The 17,582-nt window shown below is 47.8% G+C and overlaps 1 protein-coding gene across 1 annotated transcript; it reads right to left on the reverse strand.

The window, feature by feature from the left end:
- Positions 1-14: 14 nt before the first annotated feature.
- Positions 15-17,010, reverse strand: arhgef38 (Rho guanine nucleotide exchange factor (GEF) 38). The gene is made up of 14 exons (XM_083693184.1): positions 16,705-17,010; positions 11,857-12,032; positions 11,055-11,172; positions 10,073-10,220; positions 9,954-9,971; positions 9,581-9,780; positions 9,164-9,297; positions 8,405-8,509; positions 7,952-8,074; positions 5,705-6,142; positions 5,146-5,280; positions 4,218-4,419; positions 2,133-2,497; positions 15-1,017 (listed from the first exon to the last, which is right to left on the reverse strand). The coding sequence occupies exons 1-14, from the start codon at positions 16,919-16,921 to the stop codon at positions 835-837; spliced, it is 2,562 nt and encodes an 853-aa protein (XP_083549310.1). The 5' UTR covers positions 16,922-17,010; the 3' UTR covers positions 15-834.
- Positions 17,011-17,582: the final 572 nt, after the last annotated feature.

The raw sequence follows: 17,582 nt of genomic DNA on the forward strand, positions 1-17,582 counted from the left end.
CAAGTCACCATGAATAGAGGACATCTTTTATTCAGCGCTGAAAAGTGATATCATTATATATACAATGGATATCTCTCTCAAAACTAGAACAAAGCATTTACATCTCTGAAAATACATTTGCTAGACATATATTAGATAGAGTAAATCATTCATATTTCCATTGGGGTGACAGCTCAACAACACTGCAGGCGGCAATACCAAGTGCTTAAACACAGTGATTCTTAGTGCAAGATTTGGCCTTCACAAAGCAAACATGCTATAATCTTACAATCATGATCTTCTGATGATTAAATAACGAAATTAAATAAGACGTCTGTGCTGTGTTCGGAATGATATATTTCCATACGAATTAGTAGGCATAGTGGGTATGAGTGGTAACCGAGTGTGCTTGAAAGACCAAGATTTCATATTTCACTCACTCAAATATGCATATCTGGCATGATGGAATGTGAAGCACACACTCATGCACTGTTCCACTACTACTCTTAAGTATGTAATAACCCGATTCCGAACACAGCCAGACAGACAGGTGACACTTCATACGTTTTGGAGTTCAATCTCTAAAAGCCTTTCCTTGATGCCTTGCCTCCTCTCTCCTTAACGCTCACTCAGACTGAATGAAACGAAAAGAGAAGACCGGAGGTTCTTCCACCTCAGCCCTTTAGAGAGAGAGAGAGAGAGAAAGAGAGAGAGAGAGAGAGAGAGAGAGAGAGAGAGAGAGAGAGAGAGAGAGAGAGAGAGAGAGAGAGGAGAGAGAGAGAGAGAGAGAGAGAGAGACCTGAGGGAATCAAAGATAAGACGTGTAGGGAATGTTCTCCCTCCTCTTTCTCTCCTTCATGCGTAGGACATCCTGCCCAGGTAGTTGGCTGGGACGTAGCCCTTCTGTCCATTGGCCTCAGCTAACCACCAGTCCTTGTTGCCTCCTAGGTCAGAGAATTTGAGGATGCGGACATGCTGGTACTCCTGTAAGGTCAGCTCCTGGTCACAGCGTGCCCGGAACGCATAAACAGCATAAAACTGAAAGAAGAAATATATTTTAAAAAAAGAGAAAAAAAAGAGCAGCAACATTGTAATTTACTCCACGACCATTCACTGTAATGCTGAAAAATCATATTGGTTAATAAGCAATTGGTAATCGATGGACCACAGGCCTACGTGGACTTGGACGTATAAATAAGGTGCTGCAAATGTGATATGTTCTGACATAAAAACCACTAGATGGCACTGTTGAACCATATTCCATCAACACCCGCTCCTATCAGTTGACGCTCATCGCCTACGGCAACCCGTTGATTGAAACTCATCACCAATATCCATTTGAACGCCAATAACCCGGCTCATATCTCATTCAAGGTCAGAATCCTCCACCGAGGTCACAGAAAACAAAGACGGGGGGTGGGGTGAAGGGGGGTTGGGTGAAGGGGGGTGGGGGGGTGTCGTGGGGCTACTAAACAGGCTACGGTGATTGACAGCGATAGCGTCCTAAAAATGTTATTCAGTCCATATAATCTCTATGCGAGATGGGGAGCAAGAGCCTATAAACCAATCAGAGTGCTGCCCCAGTACTCCCAGTCAGCCTAACGGAGTGTCTCTCTCGTCTAATCATCTGCGCTATAAACCACCACCGCACTTCACTTTTTACTGCTCCGCGCAATAACGGCCGTCGTATTTTATAAAGGGGGCCGCTCTCTCCGTCGACGAGGAGGAGGAGGAGGCGTTTTACGGTCGTCCCCCCCGCAGCCAGTCAAACTCGCATTGCTTCGTCAAAGCTTTGGGGATTAGGACATTTGTGTGGCTCCTCTGTTTCCCGCCATGATGATGATGATGATGATGATGATGATGATGACGATGATGATGCAGGCCTCAATCGCACGGTTTTATCTGCCGCTGGACAGATGTTGCCCCTAAGGACGCCTGTCCCGTAGACAGATGTTTGAGTGATTATATATCGGGTGGGTGGGGGCAATCTGATTCTAGATCCCCTGACCCCCACCCCCCCCCCCCCCCCCCCTTTACCTCAGCTTTCCTCAGCTTTATAGCAAACCTAGTGGCAGGGATGGCCCATGTTGGCTAAGCAAAAGCTGAATTTAGCATGCGTGGCTAACACACAACCCTCTTCTCTTCACCCATACCTGCTGGTCCTCTGTGTCCTGTGTCTCCGTCGTCTCGTGGTTGTCCTGGGGGGGGCAGTCTGTCTCTGCCTCTGGTTCCCCCTGCAGGCCGTTGAGGGTGGAGCAGCTGCCGGCGCTGTGGAGGCTGAAACCCAGGAGGCTGCTGGAACCGCTGCCCGACACAAACAGGCTGAGGTTGTCAAAGTCCTCGTCCAGGACCAGCACCCCGCTGCCTGGGTGCTGCTGGTGGTCGTTGGGTGTCTGGCCTCCCCCTCCTCCACCCCGGGCCTGCTGCTCCCTCTGCTGTTCCCTTTGCTGTTCTCTCTGCTGTTCTCTCTGGGGGTTGTACTGCTTCAGGAAGGTGGAATACACGTAGCCCTGGGTCGCTGGGAGGGGAGGGGGAGGAGAACACAGGGATGTTTGTGAGTGAGTGTGTGTGTGTGTGTGTGTGTGTGTGTGTGTGTGTGTGTATGTGTGTGTGTGTGTGTGAGTTAGTGAGTGAGTGAGGTATTGGGGAAAGCTACCTTGGTGGGTTTAGACGTGAATAGGGCCTTTGTGAGGGTTTCAGGGAGATCAGTGTCAACGGGTGAATGAAAGGATTAAAGTCAGAATTGTCTGATTACACTACAGAATACATCTGAACAGAATACATCTGAACAGAAGCCATCCAGTACACACACACACACAAGAGCTGTGCAAAAAAAAATTGATACAGCTGATTGCATTGTTCAGGCCTAGCATTGATCTGTTTTTTAAACTTTTTTTTTTTTTTCTTCAATCAATAATGTATGGTAGACTACCAAGGTTGGTATACACAAAGCAGTAGGTTGAATTTTCAGTAAAAAAATAATGTTTAGAGATACACGTAGAGCATCATAATGTATCGCGATATTATTGTATGGTGATATGTATTGGGTTTTGTGTCGTGTGGTCCTTATACCCAATACCCAGGCCTAAGACACACACACAGACACACACGCACACACACGCTCACACACACACACACACCTTAGCGGAAAAACTTTTTAACAAGGCTGATTTGACTCTTGTTATTGCAGCGTAGAGAGAGAGAGAGAGACAGCAGACAAGTAGAGCGCGTTGCATCTTCCTCAGCCTTGTAACTGAGCCCCCCCTCCCCCCCCTCTCTCTCTCTCTCTCTCTCTCTCTCTCCCCCCCCCCCCCCGGGGGACCGGCTTTGTACTCTAAGTCACTCTGCCGGCGTCTGGATGGGGTTGCCGCAAACAACGAAGCAGCAGGCGCCTTGATGCTCAGCGCCCCTACGCGCGAAGACGCACAGAATACATGGAAACAAACTCCAGAGTCGGCCCTGTTGTGAGGCAACCATCTCTAGAGATCGAGAGGGTGTGTGTAGCGTGTGTGTGTGTGTGTGTGTGTGTGTGTGTGTGTGTGTGTGTGTGTGTGCGTGTGTGCGTGCGTGTGTGTGTGTGTGTGTGCGTGATAAACCGCTGTTACATCACAGAGGGCCTCAGGGGATTTCCCCGGTCAACAGACTGATGATTGTCAGCGGTAGACTAAAAAGCAAGCAGGCAGTAACGTGCGTATCCCACACACACTCTCTGAGATACACACTCCTCCGTCAACGATACAGTAGGGTGGTGTTTGGAGTCAGGTCGTTGGAGGAGTGGAGGTGGATGTTTGTACACCGTTAGGTCATGTAGGCCACAACATTTGTTTGTAGTCCATAACATCTGGATTTGTAGTCTATAACATCTGGATTATTAACAGAACTACAGATCCTGTATGTAGTTATAGTAGTGACTATAGTAGTGTGCCTAACTGGATGAACTATTCTGTATGGATTGGGACTACCAGAGGTCGTTTTGAAGATATTTTCTTATTCAAGCCACATCCAAATGACTTATATAACATATATATATATAGATAGATAGATAGATGGATAGATAGATAGATAGATAGATAGGTTATATAAGTAATATTAGTATTATAGTAATATATAAGTAATAAGTATCATATAGATATAGATATAGATAGATAGATATATTCTCAAAACGGAAAACATATGGTAAACCAAGACCCGTATGAGTATGCTGTAGGATTAAACGTTGTGGTGTTCTTAAAACTTACTGCCGGTGTGGACCAGCCAGCGGCAGCTGCTCCCATGGGGGTCCGTGCCCTGCAGAAGCCCCACCAGCTCCCCCTCCAGCAGGGAGATGTCCTGATCCTGGCAGGCGTTACAGTTCCTCTTCAACTGGTACAGCCTGTCGGCAGGGTACTCAGCGATTAGTCGGGCCCGCTGGACCTCTGTCTGACGCTGGATCTCTGGTGCCTGGAGGAGGAGGAGGAGGGGACGGGAGGAGACAGGGGGGGACAGGGGGGGCAGGCAAAGGGGACGGTTAGCCCAGTCATCAGTGCTCAGTAAGGGGAGAGTGATCGCTATCGCTAACGAGTCCCCTTGAGTGGAGGCGGCTGTAGGGTGGGTCTCGGGGGTTGGGGGTGGGGGGGGTTGTGGTTTGTGGTTTGTGGTTTGTGGTTTGATGGGGATCCATGGGAGGAACAGGGAACACACACACATGCACGCACGCACTCCCACGCACACACACATATACACACACACACACACACACACACACACACACACCTCAGGGGAGGGATACCTGTGGGGGCTTTTGGGTTGCCAAGCGTCCTATTTAATCACAACCCAGCGCGCTTGATAGAGTCTGCTAGCTCCGATATGATCCCCAACATTGTACTTTAATTGACTTTTAATTAGATCAATTAAAAAAAGGCTAAAAAACGAAGGGAGACAAGGCCAACAGTAGGGAACGACGTGGTAATGCCTCTTCTACCTGACGTCTACTGGAATTAATTCACCCTGAGATTTACCTGAGGATACTTATATATCCTGAGGTGAATATAGAAGAGGCTGACATTCCATTGGCATTGGTTACCGTCACCCGACCGTGACATAGTTGTTGTAGTCATTGTGGCTGCGTTAAGGCGAATCTGTCGTTTACTTTAGAAAGGGTATACGGTACGTTGTACACCCACTTACCGCGGTTTTCTTGTCTTTCTTGTCAAAGCTGACTTTGCGCTCCATCAGCTTCTGTGCGTTGTCCTTGACGAAGGTCAGGTTGTTCAGCTCCTCCGTGATGCAGTTCTGGACTTCGCCGATGTTTGACAAAGGAGCCTGGACAAGCAAGCAAACAAACAAGGCATGTTTCAAGGAAAACTGAAGTCTCGTGATTCACTGTACCATTCCTAGAGACAATACAAACAGTATTCCTGAGTTGCGTATTCTAAAATATCACCATATCCAATATTTACTTTTAACATGGTGTTATACAGCAAGTCTCCATTTAAACAATTTTCCCTGGGAAACAAAAACAATCATCTTGTTTCTCAAACTTGCCTCTCTCTCTCCCTCTCTCCCTCCCTCCTCTCTCCATCCCTCCCTCCCCCCTCTCTCCCTGTCTATCCCCTCTCTCCCTGCCTCCTCCTCCCTTCTCCATCCCCCCTCCCCTCCCCCCAACCCTAACCCTAACCCTAACCCTAACCCTAACCCGCCCCCCCCCCCCCCCCCAACCCTAACCCTACCCCCCCCCCCCCCTCACCGGTAGCTGCTGTAGAGACGGTGCCCTGTGGCAGGCCGTGTCCATCAGTCCTCTGAGCAGGGCCACCAGGCAGACGATACAGTTGCTCAGGATGGTATGGGCCGCCCTGTTGAATCTCTGAAGCTCCTCTACCAGCTGGGCGTTGAGAGCCTCGTAGTCCCGCCGAGCCTGGACCTGACCCGGGTCCTCCGACACGGGAGACGGAGAGGAGGTGGAGGAAGAGGAGATGGAGGAAGAGGAGGAGGAGATGGAAGAGGAGGAGGAGGAGGAGAAGGACGAGGAGGAGGAGGAGGAGGAGGAGGAAGAGGGAGAGCGCTCCAGCCGGCTGCAGTAATCCAGCAGCTTATCGTAACGCTTCTGGATGAGTTTCTGCGGGGCGGAGAACATGACCTGGAGGGAGGACAGGGGGGCCAGGACGAGACGCGCCAGGCGCTCCTTCTGGGAGAGGGTGAGGAGGAGGGAGGTAGAGGGATAGAGGGATAGAGGGGGAGAGGATGAGGACATTGACTCACACACACACGTTTGTGTATCCTCTTTAGGAGATTACACAGAGAAACACAGGAATAATTGCAGACAATTTGTTCCCCCCCCCAAAGAAATCGGAAGTGGCGAATCCAGTCCTAAGATACGATGAAAGGCTCTGTTATCCACCGCTAAGGTCCGACTCTATTCATCTCTGCGTTTCGGATTGAAACAAAGTCATAATATCCCTTCTAAAAGGCTGGCCTTCCCGGTTAGGAGAAGAAACGGGTCTTTCGACACACTCAAAAGGCACCATCATGAAATGTCTTTAATGAAAGAAGAAGAGCACTCTCTCTCTCCCTCTCTCCCTCCCTCCCTCCCTCTCCCCCCCTCCCTCCCTCCCTCCCTCCCTCTCTCTGCAGGCGTCTTTGTCTCAGAGCCATGGCCCTGTAGTGTATAGCCATATTAGCTCTCTATTTGCTCTCTGTTTGAGACGTGCGTGGAGTGCCCTTGGGCCCGGCACAATGACACCCCATTCAACAAGACCTGTTATCTCAGATTAGCGACAGAGAGGAGAGGCAGGAGAAGGACAGAACGAGAGAGAGAGAGAGAGAGAGAGAGAGAGAGAGAGAGAAACAAAGATATGAAAGGTCGGGGGGGGGGGGGAGAGAGAGAAACAGAGAGAAAGGACATGAAAGAGGGAGAGAAAGAAAGCAGGGTAGTGAGTTAGAGAGAGAGTGAGAGAGAGAGAGAGAGAGAGAGAGAGAGAAAGACAGAGAAACAAAGAGACGTAGAGGGAGAGGGGCGCATGGGGTAGGAGGAGAGAGAGACAGAGAGGGTAGAGGGAGGGAGAGAGAGAGAGAGGGAAGGGGGAGAGGGGCAGCTATAGAGGAGAAGGGGAACATATTGAAGGATTCACCAGGCAGGAGCATGAGACAGGAGACAGAGGCAGGGGGGTTGATTGGCAGATCACTCACTTATGAAGGTGTGAAGGGAGAGAGGGAGAGAGGGAGAGAGGGAGCGGTGTAACTACAGGGAGGCAGAGCTCGAGCAGAGCTAACAAGTGCACAGGGTTCAGACAGTCAGGCTGACAGGAGAGAGGATAAGATCCCGTGAGAGAGAGAAGGGAGAGAGAGGGAGAGAGAGAGAGAGAGAGAGAGGGAGAGAGAGAGAGAGAGAGGGAGAGGAAGATGGGAGGAAGGAAAAAGGAGGAGAACGCAGTTGTCAAGAAAGATGCAAATACAGAGCAGGTAAAGAAAACAGCAACTAGTATGTTTGTTTTGTGTTTTCAATGGATAACCCATCAAAATAGAATTGATTGGCTAGTACACCAAAAGATGGCCAACCTGGAATTGTAACATACATAATTGCCATGGTAATCAAGCAAAAAGGGTGGCACCATAGCAACTAGGCTTCATTTGACTGAACATTCCAATGTCAGTTGAGTTGATTTGTTAATAAAGCTGTGAAGTAAAACTTCCAAATGGTGGTGTACACAAAAAGATGGCCGCCCATTCTATACTCAATCTATTTCTATGGGATAAAATAGTCTGGAAGTTTTAGTTCACAGCTTTATCAACAAATCAACTCAACTGACATTGGAATGTTCAGTCAAATGATGCCTAGTTGCTATGGTAATATATAGATAATAATAAACAGAGTGGCAGATGACAGCAGACATTATTCATAACCTGTACATACTAAGTGAGGTCTAATACAGTGACTGTCCTTCATTCCTCTTGTATATTCCGGTTGGAGAACCAAAAAAGGTGTAGTTATACTCACAAAGTGCTTGTAGGGGTCGTTGACGTTCTGGTTGTGGTTAAAGCCGTTGGTGTCTATTTTATCTGGGTCTTTTATAATGTTCTCTAGATCCGGAGCGTTCTGCACCGCCACCGATACCATCTCCTACGGAACGACAAGGAAACGACGATAACGTCAAGAGGCGTAATCTTTCGGGAACGTTCTCCCGACGACAACGAAAAGGCTACGCGACTCATGATGGAGTGTGGCATTTCGTTCCGCGGCGATACAGAAAAGGTGGGACTTTCAGGAAAAAAAAAGCGAGTGATTTTCAGCCACTCTCGGAACGTAAAGTGCTTCTTTATCATAAAATACAAATAATAAAAGGCTTTCGGCGTGAAAGCCTCGATCAAATGGAGTGGGGACTTGATGTTCTGAAGCACACAAAAAAACGGTCTCCGTCGTGTGGCGAAGGTACACAGATAGACAGATCACCTGTGTGTGCAGCAGGTAACAGTGGACGTTCTTGACCAGCTGCCTCACAGCTTTCTCCAGGTTCCGGAACAACTTCTCCTCCTTATCAAACACTTCATCTCTCACCTAGAGGGAGGAGGGGAAGAGGGGGAGAGGGGGAGAGGGGGAGGAGGGAGGGGAGGGGGGGGGGGTCACGTTCAACACCTCAGTACGTTTACTCAACAGCCCAGCAAATATTGACCTTTCTTGGCCCTTCAGAGGAGTACTAAGGCGGAGATAACCTCAGGGTTAAAAGGCTTTTGGTACACTTCACATGGAGAGTATAACCTGAGTTTGGGTTATGTGCCCCCCCCCACTACCACACACGCACACGCATACATGCACACACACACACACACACACACACAAGCACACACACACACACACAAACACACGCACAGGCACACGCACACACACACACACACAGGCATGAACACAGGCACACACACACACACAGACACACACATGCACGAACGCAAGCTCGCACGCACGCATACACACGCATGCACACACACACGCACCCTCACACACACACACACACACACACTCTCATTCACTCATCATATGGGTGGGTGTGGAGAGGGGTTGGTTCAATTCAAGTGCAGTACTTGGTGGTTCTGGTGGTACTGGGTCAGGTTTTAGTGATGTTGTACCTGTGGTTCTGGTGGTACTGAGTCGGGTGTTAGTGATGTTGTACCTGTGGTTCTGGTGGTACTGGGTCGGGTGTTAGTAATGTTGTACCTGTGGTTCGACACCCGTGAGGATCTTGAGGTAACCGGTCAGCCTGTCAGACTTCTTCCGGATGGAATGCATGCTGAACTTGTTCAGTTTACCCCTGAGCGTCCCCTCCTCCTCTGTCCTCTTGTACTTCATCACTAGGGGATGCAGAGAGCAGTCCAGGGGTCATGGAGGGGGTCAAGAGGGGACACGGTGGAACACTGAATTCAGAGCCAGGGTTCAGCCACACGTAAACAACAACAACCACTACAATAACGGATCAATTGTGCCCCCACCGACTGTAACTAGAGGTCGCTATTCACACAAAATGCCAATCTGTTCGGTTCCATTTACTTAACACTAACAAGTATCTATGGACCTTCACCACACAACCGTTTTTTTGTGAGTGTTGTAGCGTTGCTATGTTACCGGTTCTCTCACCTAAGTCTTTCCTCCTCTTGAACTCGTTGATGTTGACGTTGATGATCTTGGCGGCGGTCAGAGCCTCCTGGAGGGGCCGGTGGTCGGGGTGGTCGCCGGGCGTGGCCTGCCACAGCTCGTTCAGCAGCAGAGGGTACTTCATGACCCGCTGGACCGGCTTGATGATGAGAGAACCCATGTCCAGCAGGTTGGTTTTACCTCTAGACAACATGCGACGGTGTCATTAGTCATACACTCATTACAGTCATTATTATCATATATGAATATGCATTTAATGCTGTATAATTTACTCCTGGGTATGTGGTTCATTTCATGATACACAGTCAAAAACCATATGGAGACGTGACAAACGGACAGGATGCTGTATACTTACTCTTGGTCGTATATTTGCCTGTAACAAGAAACATAATGGTGAATTTAACATGGCAACCAAAAACACCACGGTAGTACAGGTGAATGAGGGGGAACGTAGGGTAACATGTGGACACTTACTTCAGTGCCGACAAACACTTGGTGAATTGTTGCTTTACGTCTTCCTCTTTCTCATAGGACTTGAGCGAAGAGTTGGCCTCGTTGTGGTGGTAACAGTAGATTTTATACACGTCCTCTATCGCCGCTTTGGCCTGAATAAAAACTTCCCCTATTATCGCAAAAAACAAACAAAAAAAAAACAACGTGACACTATTCTTAAACACAGCTCATATCAGTCCATCTCATTTAGGCCTCAAAGTCAGCATATTCTATTTACATTAGCATTGTTGTTATCCTATGAGAAACATTACTCAGTGTGATTATTGACTGCATTACTCAACATTATGAACTGCATTACTGTTGCACTGAGAGCGGTAGACGTACTTGGTCTACATCTTAACAGTCCCTCCTAAAGACCTCTTCACCCCCACTACCCCTCCCTGTACAAGTTCTCTCCTGTTAATAAAAAAAAATAAAAAAAAGGCTTCTGGCATTACGACTGCCAATGGCCCCTGGTGTGAGCAATGATTACTTTGTCTTATCATGACTGTTGGATAAAGACCTAAAGACCGCTTCACCCTCACTACCACCCCTATACTAACCCTAACCCCGAGACCTCTTCTCCCCTGTTACCACCCTGTACAAGTTCTCTCCTGCTAATAAAATATATATAAACATTTTATTTTTAAAACTAGCCTACTGGCATTACGACTGCCATTGGCCCCTGGTGTGAGCATTGATTACTTTGTCTTATGATGACTGATGGATAGATGATTCACTTACTTAAACAAATGTATTTGTTGTACGTCGCTTTGGATAAAGGCATCTGCTAAATGCCATAAATGTAAATGTAAATGTAAATCGATAGATGATTCACTTACTTAAACAAATGTATTTGTTGTACGTCGCTTTGGATAAAGGCGTCTGCTAAATGCCATAAATGGAAATGGAAATGGTCAAAACCACTTGGCGTGAGGTCACACCAGGGTCAAAGAGAGGTTACCTATGAGGAGTGCTTCCGGGTCGGGCTCGGCGGTGGCTTTCTGCAGCGCGTGGAGCAGCGTCGCTGACACCTCACACACCGTCTCCATGTTGGTGAAGACACGATCCACATCCACCATCTACACACACACATATCAGTACACACACACAATAACAGAGAAATACATATATTCATATATATTATAGATATATAGACATATATTCCAAAATATTATGTTCGAGATATTATATGTTCGAGAAATATTCAGACATATATTCAAAATATGACGTTAGAGATATTAAATGTTAGAGATATATTCAGACATATAGTCATATATGTATGATATACTTCCAGATAGAAAGCAGAACACAGCTTTCAGATATATATTCAGACATATATACATTTTTCCACGACTGTATGGTACAAGTACAGTATAACACAGTAGGCCGCAATATACAAATCTCTTTGACTTCCTCTTTGCGTCTGACCACAACTCTGAAATCTGAGCTTCTGATAACTCCATCACATTTGCAGGTGACATCACTTTGTTCTCCCTGCTTCCTCATCCCTCCACTGTTGGTTTTAACCAATCATTAACCGGATGACTTCATTTATGATATATACACTCCTATACATCAGAGACTGGTCCAAGACTGACCTTGGTAGATAACGTTAATACCCTGTGTTTAGGGCTCTATGTTGGGTCTAGGAACAAAGATGATTGTGTAAGTAAGCACACCTTTACAGCATAGAAGTATGTAAGTCAGTGTATTCATACAGCAGAGTGTGGGGCTGTAGCAGTGAGCTACCAAACGGGGTTTACCTGTGTGTCTCTCAGGGGCTTGACCACCTCCCTGATGCACAGCTCCAGGTCAGTGAGGAAGTCCCTCTCCGTCTGCACTAGCTCCTGAATGACCTTTGACCTCCTGCTCATCTTCCTGAGACGGAGCTCCTCGGGGTCCAGGGCCAGCGAGGACGTATCGTGGGGTGCCATTTTCTCTGAGGGGACACAGGGAACGTTAAAGATACGTTCAGGGATTTGTTTTGCTCTGTGGTAATGTACAGAACGGCACTCTTTTTACCGAAGACGTAAACAACGGTATTATCGGCAAGTGTGGACGGATGGAAAAGGCACAGTTTTCTTTTTTAAGGGAAATCTAGGATCTGTATCGTTTAAGGGAATGTACAAGGAGCCATATCGAGTCATGTACTTTGCATGAATTTGGTGGACCGATGTGAATGCTTATGAGCCGTGCAGGGGAGTCGTGCTTGAGAACACATCTCTCTGTCTCTCTCCTGTTCCTCACACCGTCACCTGACTCCCAAGCCCTGACCCGCCTTACCGTGCAATCCGTATTTCACGGTAATCTATTTGTTCTGACTGAGCGCCAAGCGGCATCACTTAGTATGCCAATCTCTCTCTCTCTCTTGCTGTTGCTCTCTCCCTCTCTCTCTCTCTGTCTCTCTCTCGCGCGCTCTCTTGCTCTCGCTTTCTTGCTCTCTCCCCCTCTCTCTCCATCTCTCTCACCCCCTCTCTCTCCCTCTCTCTCTCTCTCTGTCTCTCCCTCTCTCTCTCTCTCCGTCTCTCTCTCTCTGTCTCTCTTTCTCTCCCTCTCGCTCTCTTTCCCTCTCCCTCTCTCTCTCTCCCTCTCTCTCTCTCTCTCTCCCTCCCTCTCTCTCTCGCTCTCTCCCCCTCTCTCTCTCTGTCTCTCTCTCTCTCTCTTGCTCTCTCTCTCTCCCTCTCCCTCTCTCTCTCGCTCTCTTTCCCTCTCCCTCTCTCTCTCTCCCTCTCTCTCTCTCTCTCTCTCTCTCTCTCTCTCTCTCTGTCTCTCCCTCTCTCTCTCTCTCTCGCTCTCTCTCCCTCTCTCTCTCTCTTAATCAGTCTCTGGCTGTTGTGTGCTTTGCATGGTGGGGCAGGCGAGGAGAGGAGAGGAGAGGAGTGGAGAGGCAGGGAAGGAGCGTGTGTTCAGGGAAGAGGGATGTTTCCTCGCCGCCTAATCACCTCCACGCACCACTTCCTCCTCCTCGGAGAGAGAGAGAGAGAGAGAGAGAGAGGGAGAGAGAGAGAGAGAGAGAGAGAGAGAGTGTGAGGGAGAGAGGGAGAGAGAGGGGGAGGAGCAGAGGAGCCGTGAGGCGCCGTGTCGGGTTACGGAACTAATCGTCCCGCTGATGTAATGCCACCGCGTGTGCAGGCATTCCATCTGCTCCAGCTGGGGGGTAAGCACCTGACAGACACACACACACACACACACACACACACAGTACACACACACACACACACACACACACACACACACACACACACACAGTACACATACAGTACACATACACACATACACACACAGACACACACACACACACAGTACGCACACACACACACACACACACACACACACACACACACACACACACACACACACTCACACCCACCCCATCAGACCCACACAAACCTCAATCCATCATCACACTGCAGCGCAACACAAACCTGACACACGCGCACACACACACTCACACACACCTCAACTCCAGTCTAAGCCGTACACAAATCAAATCACACTCCGTTCAACAGGCCCCTGGCATTGACTTAAATACATGACTGGTGCCTGGGAGGCTAATTCCCAGTAAAGCTCTGCTATACTTTATGATGTCATGAGCTTGGAAGACACCCACCCAGGCAATAGCATTACAGTAGTCTGCAAACTTCAGTTAACACACACACACACACACACACACACACACACACACACACACACACAACACTAAACCATTAAAATAGTTGGGATAGGCAAGCAGCAAGATCAACTACTCAAATCGAGGGGTCCTCCACAATAATTGGTCAAAAAAAAAAAAAGATGTGTCACATTTCAACAGTATCATAGCGTCTGAAATCTCTAAGCGGCTTTTCAATGTGAGGAGACCCCACTGTGTGTGTGTGTGTGTGTGTGTGTGTGTGTGTGTGCAAACTTTTCCTTTGTGAGAAAACCATTAAGACCAGATGATGTAGCCATACTAAATACACTCTCCTCTCTCCGTGGCCTGACACTGCTTCACTGAACTACAACAGCCCACAAACACACAGCCCCATGTCTTTGACGGTACCTGTCTCAAAATAAACGACTATCAAAGCTCAGAAACGGATAGAGCCGCGCTTTGACCGTCTTCGTTTCCTCACCCGTCCTATTTTGGCCGCCGTGATGGAGTGAGCGGTGTGGTGTGGTGTGGTTTGGTTTGGTTTGGTTTGGTTGCAGGCACAGGAGTTCCCATGAAAGCGGATACGTGGGGCCTTTCACCGAGCCTCCCATTGAAAGCCATCCAACGGAAGCCTCCGGAAAAAAAAAAAAACCCTAGCGGATCGTGTATCACCACGAGGAAAAACGACACGTCGGACCCGCCCACCCCTGAAAGGGACACAATGGGATTTCTGTCATTGAGACTCGAAACAGAGGTGGAAGTACATCAGGCTGGCATTGAGTGTAATGCTGGCCGGACCGGTATCTTGTTCAACCAAGGCTAATGCTAAATGCTAAAGCTAAGCAGTCTTACTAAGTCTAAGCAGGTCTTGCTACACTAACTTGTTACAGATACCTTCTAATTATTTGCAAATTTGTAAAGTATGCCAACCAGGACTGTTGGCACGGCCTTGACTGTATAGTATAGTAGGTAGCTGGATATCTTGTAGAGGCTATGCTCCAGGGCAGTGTTGATGGGGGCTGTGTGACCTCCGCTCCCTCATAGACTACGCCGGTGGACACACTGTAACGTCTCATAGCTGTTTGATGCAACAACAAGAACCGAACGAAACAAAGGACCTTTGCGAAGGCTACACACACGCACACACACACACACACACACACACACACACACACACACACACACACACACACCATAGGAGAAACCGGACCTGCAAGTGAACGTTATCATGTTAAAACACTTTACTCTTTTTTTACTCTTTAATGGATACCTGCTCATAACAACAGAACTGTATCAGTCTGTCAATCAATCATGTCGTGCGGAGGCAAATAATGACGTGACACCAATGTGGAGTCCTTTGTAATATCAGCTGGTAGCGCTTCGTTAGGGACCGTAAACTTCTGGTTGTCATGGCCTTGCGGTTTGACGAACCAGTTTCACAGCCCGGTGAGAATTTACTGTTCAGGAACAACTCACGCGGTATTTCCTCATTCAGTGAAGTCGCCATTATGTCAATATTTGCAATGGTAATAGCACTGTAATACTAAATGCTTGTTTAGCAAAGTCCTTTAAAGGTGGGTTGGGTGGATGATCAGATCAGTTTACTGAAAACAATCAGCTGTTTGACTACTGTTGTGATGCAGGTCTTAGGCACATGTCAAGAAGAGTAGAAAGTGTTGATAGTGTTGTGTTAAATGTGTTAAAGGTAAATAGAGGACTTGCTGATAGAGCATGTGTGTGTGTGTGTGTGTGTGTGTGTGTGTGTGTGTTTGTGTTTGTGTGTGTGTGTGTGTGTGTGTGTGTGTGTGTGTGTGTGTGTGTGTGTGTGTGTGTGTGTGTGTGTGTGTGTGTGTGTGTGCGTGCGCCAATCAACACATCATTATCATTTAAAAAAGTGAATCTAATGGTTTGTTTGCTTGGCTAGATGGGCCGCATCAATTACGGTCCACTGATGCCTTAAACATCATTAGCATAAGTGTGGGTGTATTGTTCATTGTTGAGGAAGCCAAGGAACAAGTGGTACAAGAATGTCTACATAGTTTACGTCGTCTTATCTGCCAAGGTGCCAAATGACCAGAATTGCCTAGAGGTCTGTCTACATTCCTACTGAGTGACAACATGCATGTAGTATGTTACTGTAAGGACAGGCAAGACAGGTTTTCCTGAAATGCTGACCAACGTCTGAGGAAAAAAAAGCAATGTCAGCCAATATGTCTAGCCGCTGACTGCAGGAGCCTTTTGTTCATTTTTTAAATCCAGATTTAATTAAAAAACCAAAAAAAAATTGGTCAGATGACAAACTTAACCAACAAGGAGTATCAATGACAGATTGCCTTGGGAGAGGTACTAGAGCAAAGGTCATTTACTGTACGAGGCCTGGTAATGAAGTCCCAGGGTGTATTGTACTGCGGGCACATACATCAGAGAACACAAACTGGTTTAATCATTAAACGCCTCAGCGATGGACAGTCATAGAACCCCCTTTTGTAGCTTGCTTATAATAGGTCACTCCTCTGTCTGTTTTACCACAGTACCCTGGCCTGGAACTCACCTACACCTACACTTACAGTATTAGCCACTCCTCTGTGCTCGGAGCGCGGTTTGCATATGTGACCTCATCCCTGGGGATAGCTCGCTCCGGCTCCGGCTCCTGCTCCATCACCCGCTAACAACACAACAGGTGCTCGGCAGCAACAGCATCCATAGCTACAGTAAAGTACAGTGAACTAGTGTAAACTATACACCCCCCCCCCCCCCCCCCCCCCATCTCTGGCTTTTCACCCTCCAGTCACAGACGTTGCTCAGGAATCTATGATGGCAGACTTTTTTGTCACTTATTTACATTTTTCAAAGCACTTAGAGGAGGATGAACTTGAGTCGTATTGATCACTCGGATCAGTGGAGATGTGAGGTCTGAAGAGCCAGAAGAGTCTCACACCATAGAGTTGCTTGCCATAGTTGTGGGCATTCGTTACCGTACCTTTAAGTTTGGCGCTGTACTCCGTCTTGTCCGACTGGCTCCTCCTCACCAGGGTGCCCAGGTTGATGTCACCTTTCCCTGTGTCATCGGACACGATGGTGTCCGTCTTCCTCCTCTCCAGGTACCTCAGGAACACGGGCCTGTTCCTCCTCTTCACCCCTTTCTCCTTCTCTTTCTCCTTCTCCTTCTCTTTCTCGCTGGGCTCCTTGGGATCCATGGCAAGGCAACGCTCTCTTCTGCCTTGTGCTCTCTGCCCAGTCAGGGAGAAAGGGAGAGAGAGAGAGAGAGAGAGAGTGTGGGAAGTGCAACAGGTGCACTGAAGTGCACACAGACAGTCAACTCTGCACAGGTAGGCTGCTGTAGCTCCTCCCCCCTCCCAGGTTCCTGCCCTGCGTACCTGTTACAGGAGAGCTCTAAGGCCATGCCCCTTCACTGCTGTACTATGCCTCCCCCCTAGGGGGACACCTGTATCCAGAGAGAGAGAGAGAGATGGATGAGAAGGGAGGAGTGAAGAAGAGAGGGATGGCCACAACTAATGTCTTGTTTTGGTTGTTCTAAAGATAGGAGTCTCAAGAGAAAACAGAAGCAGAATACTCTAGGCCTATATGCACAGTGAAAGATGGAGGCATACAAATGTACGCCTTGAGCTTCGATAATGAGGAAATATTTGCATGTTTAGTATGCACAAGCTAAACTAATCGCTTTTAGAATCTGGATCTCTCTCTGTCACTTAACGCTGACTGAATAATTGTATACCATCCAGAATACACAACAATAAATAAATAGAATACTTTATTTCTGAGAAGTCACCAAAGCCCGCATTGGTGTTCATCAGATGTTTTCCCCTACCGTAAAATTATATAAATAAATTCAACAAG

The sequence above is a fragment of the Argentina silus genome (genome assembly GCF_951799395.1).
Source record: "Argentina silus genome assembly, chromosome: 21".
Classification (NCBI taxonomy): domain Eukaryota; kingdom Metazoa; phylum Chordata; class Actinopteri; order Argentiniformes; family Argentinidae; genus Argentina; species Argentina silus.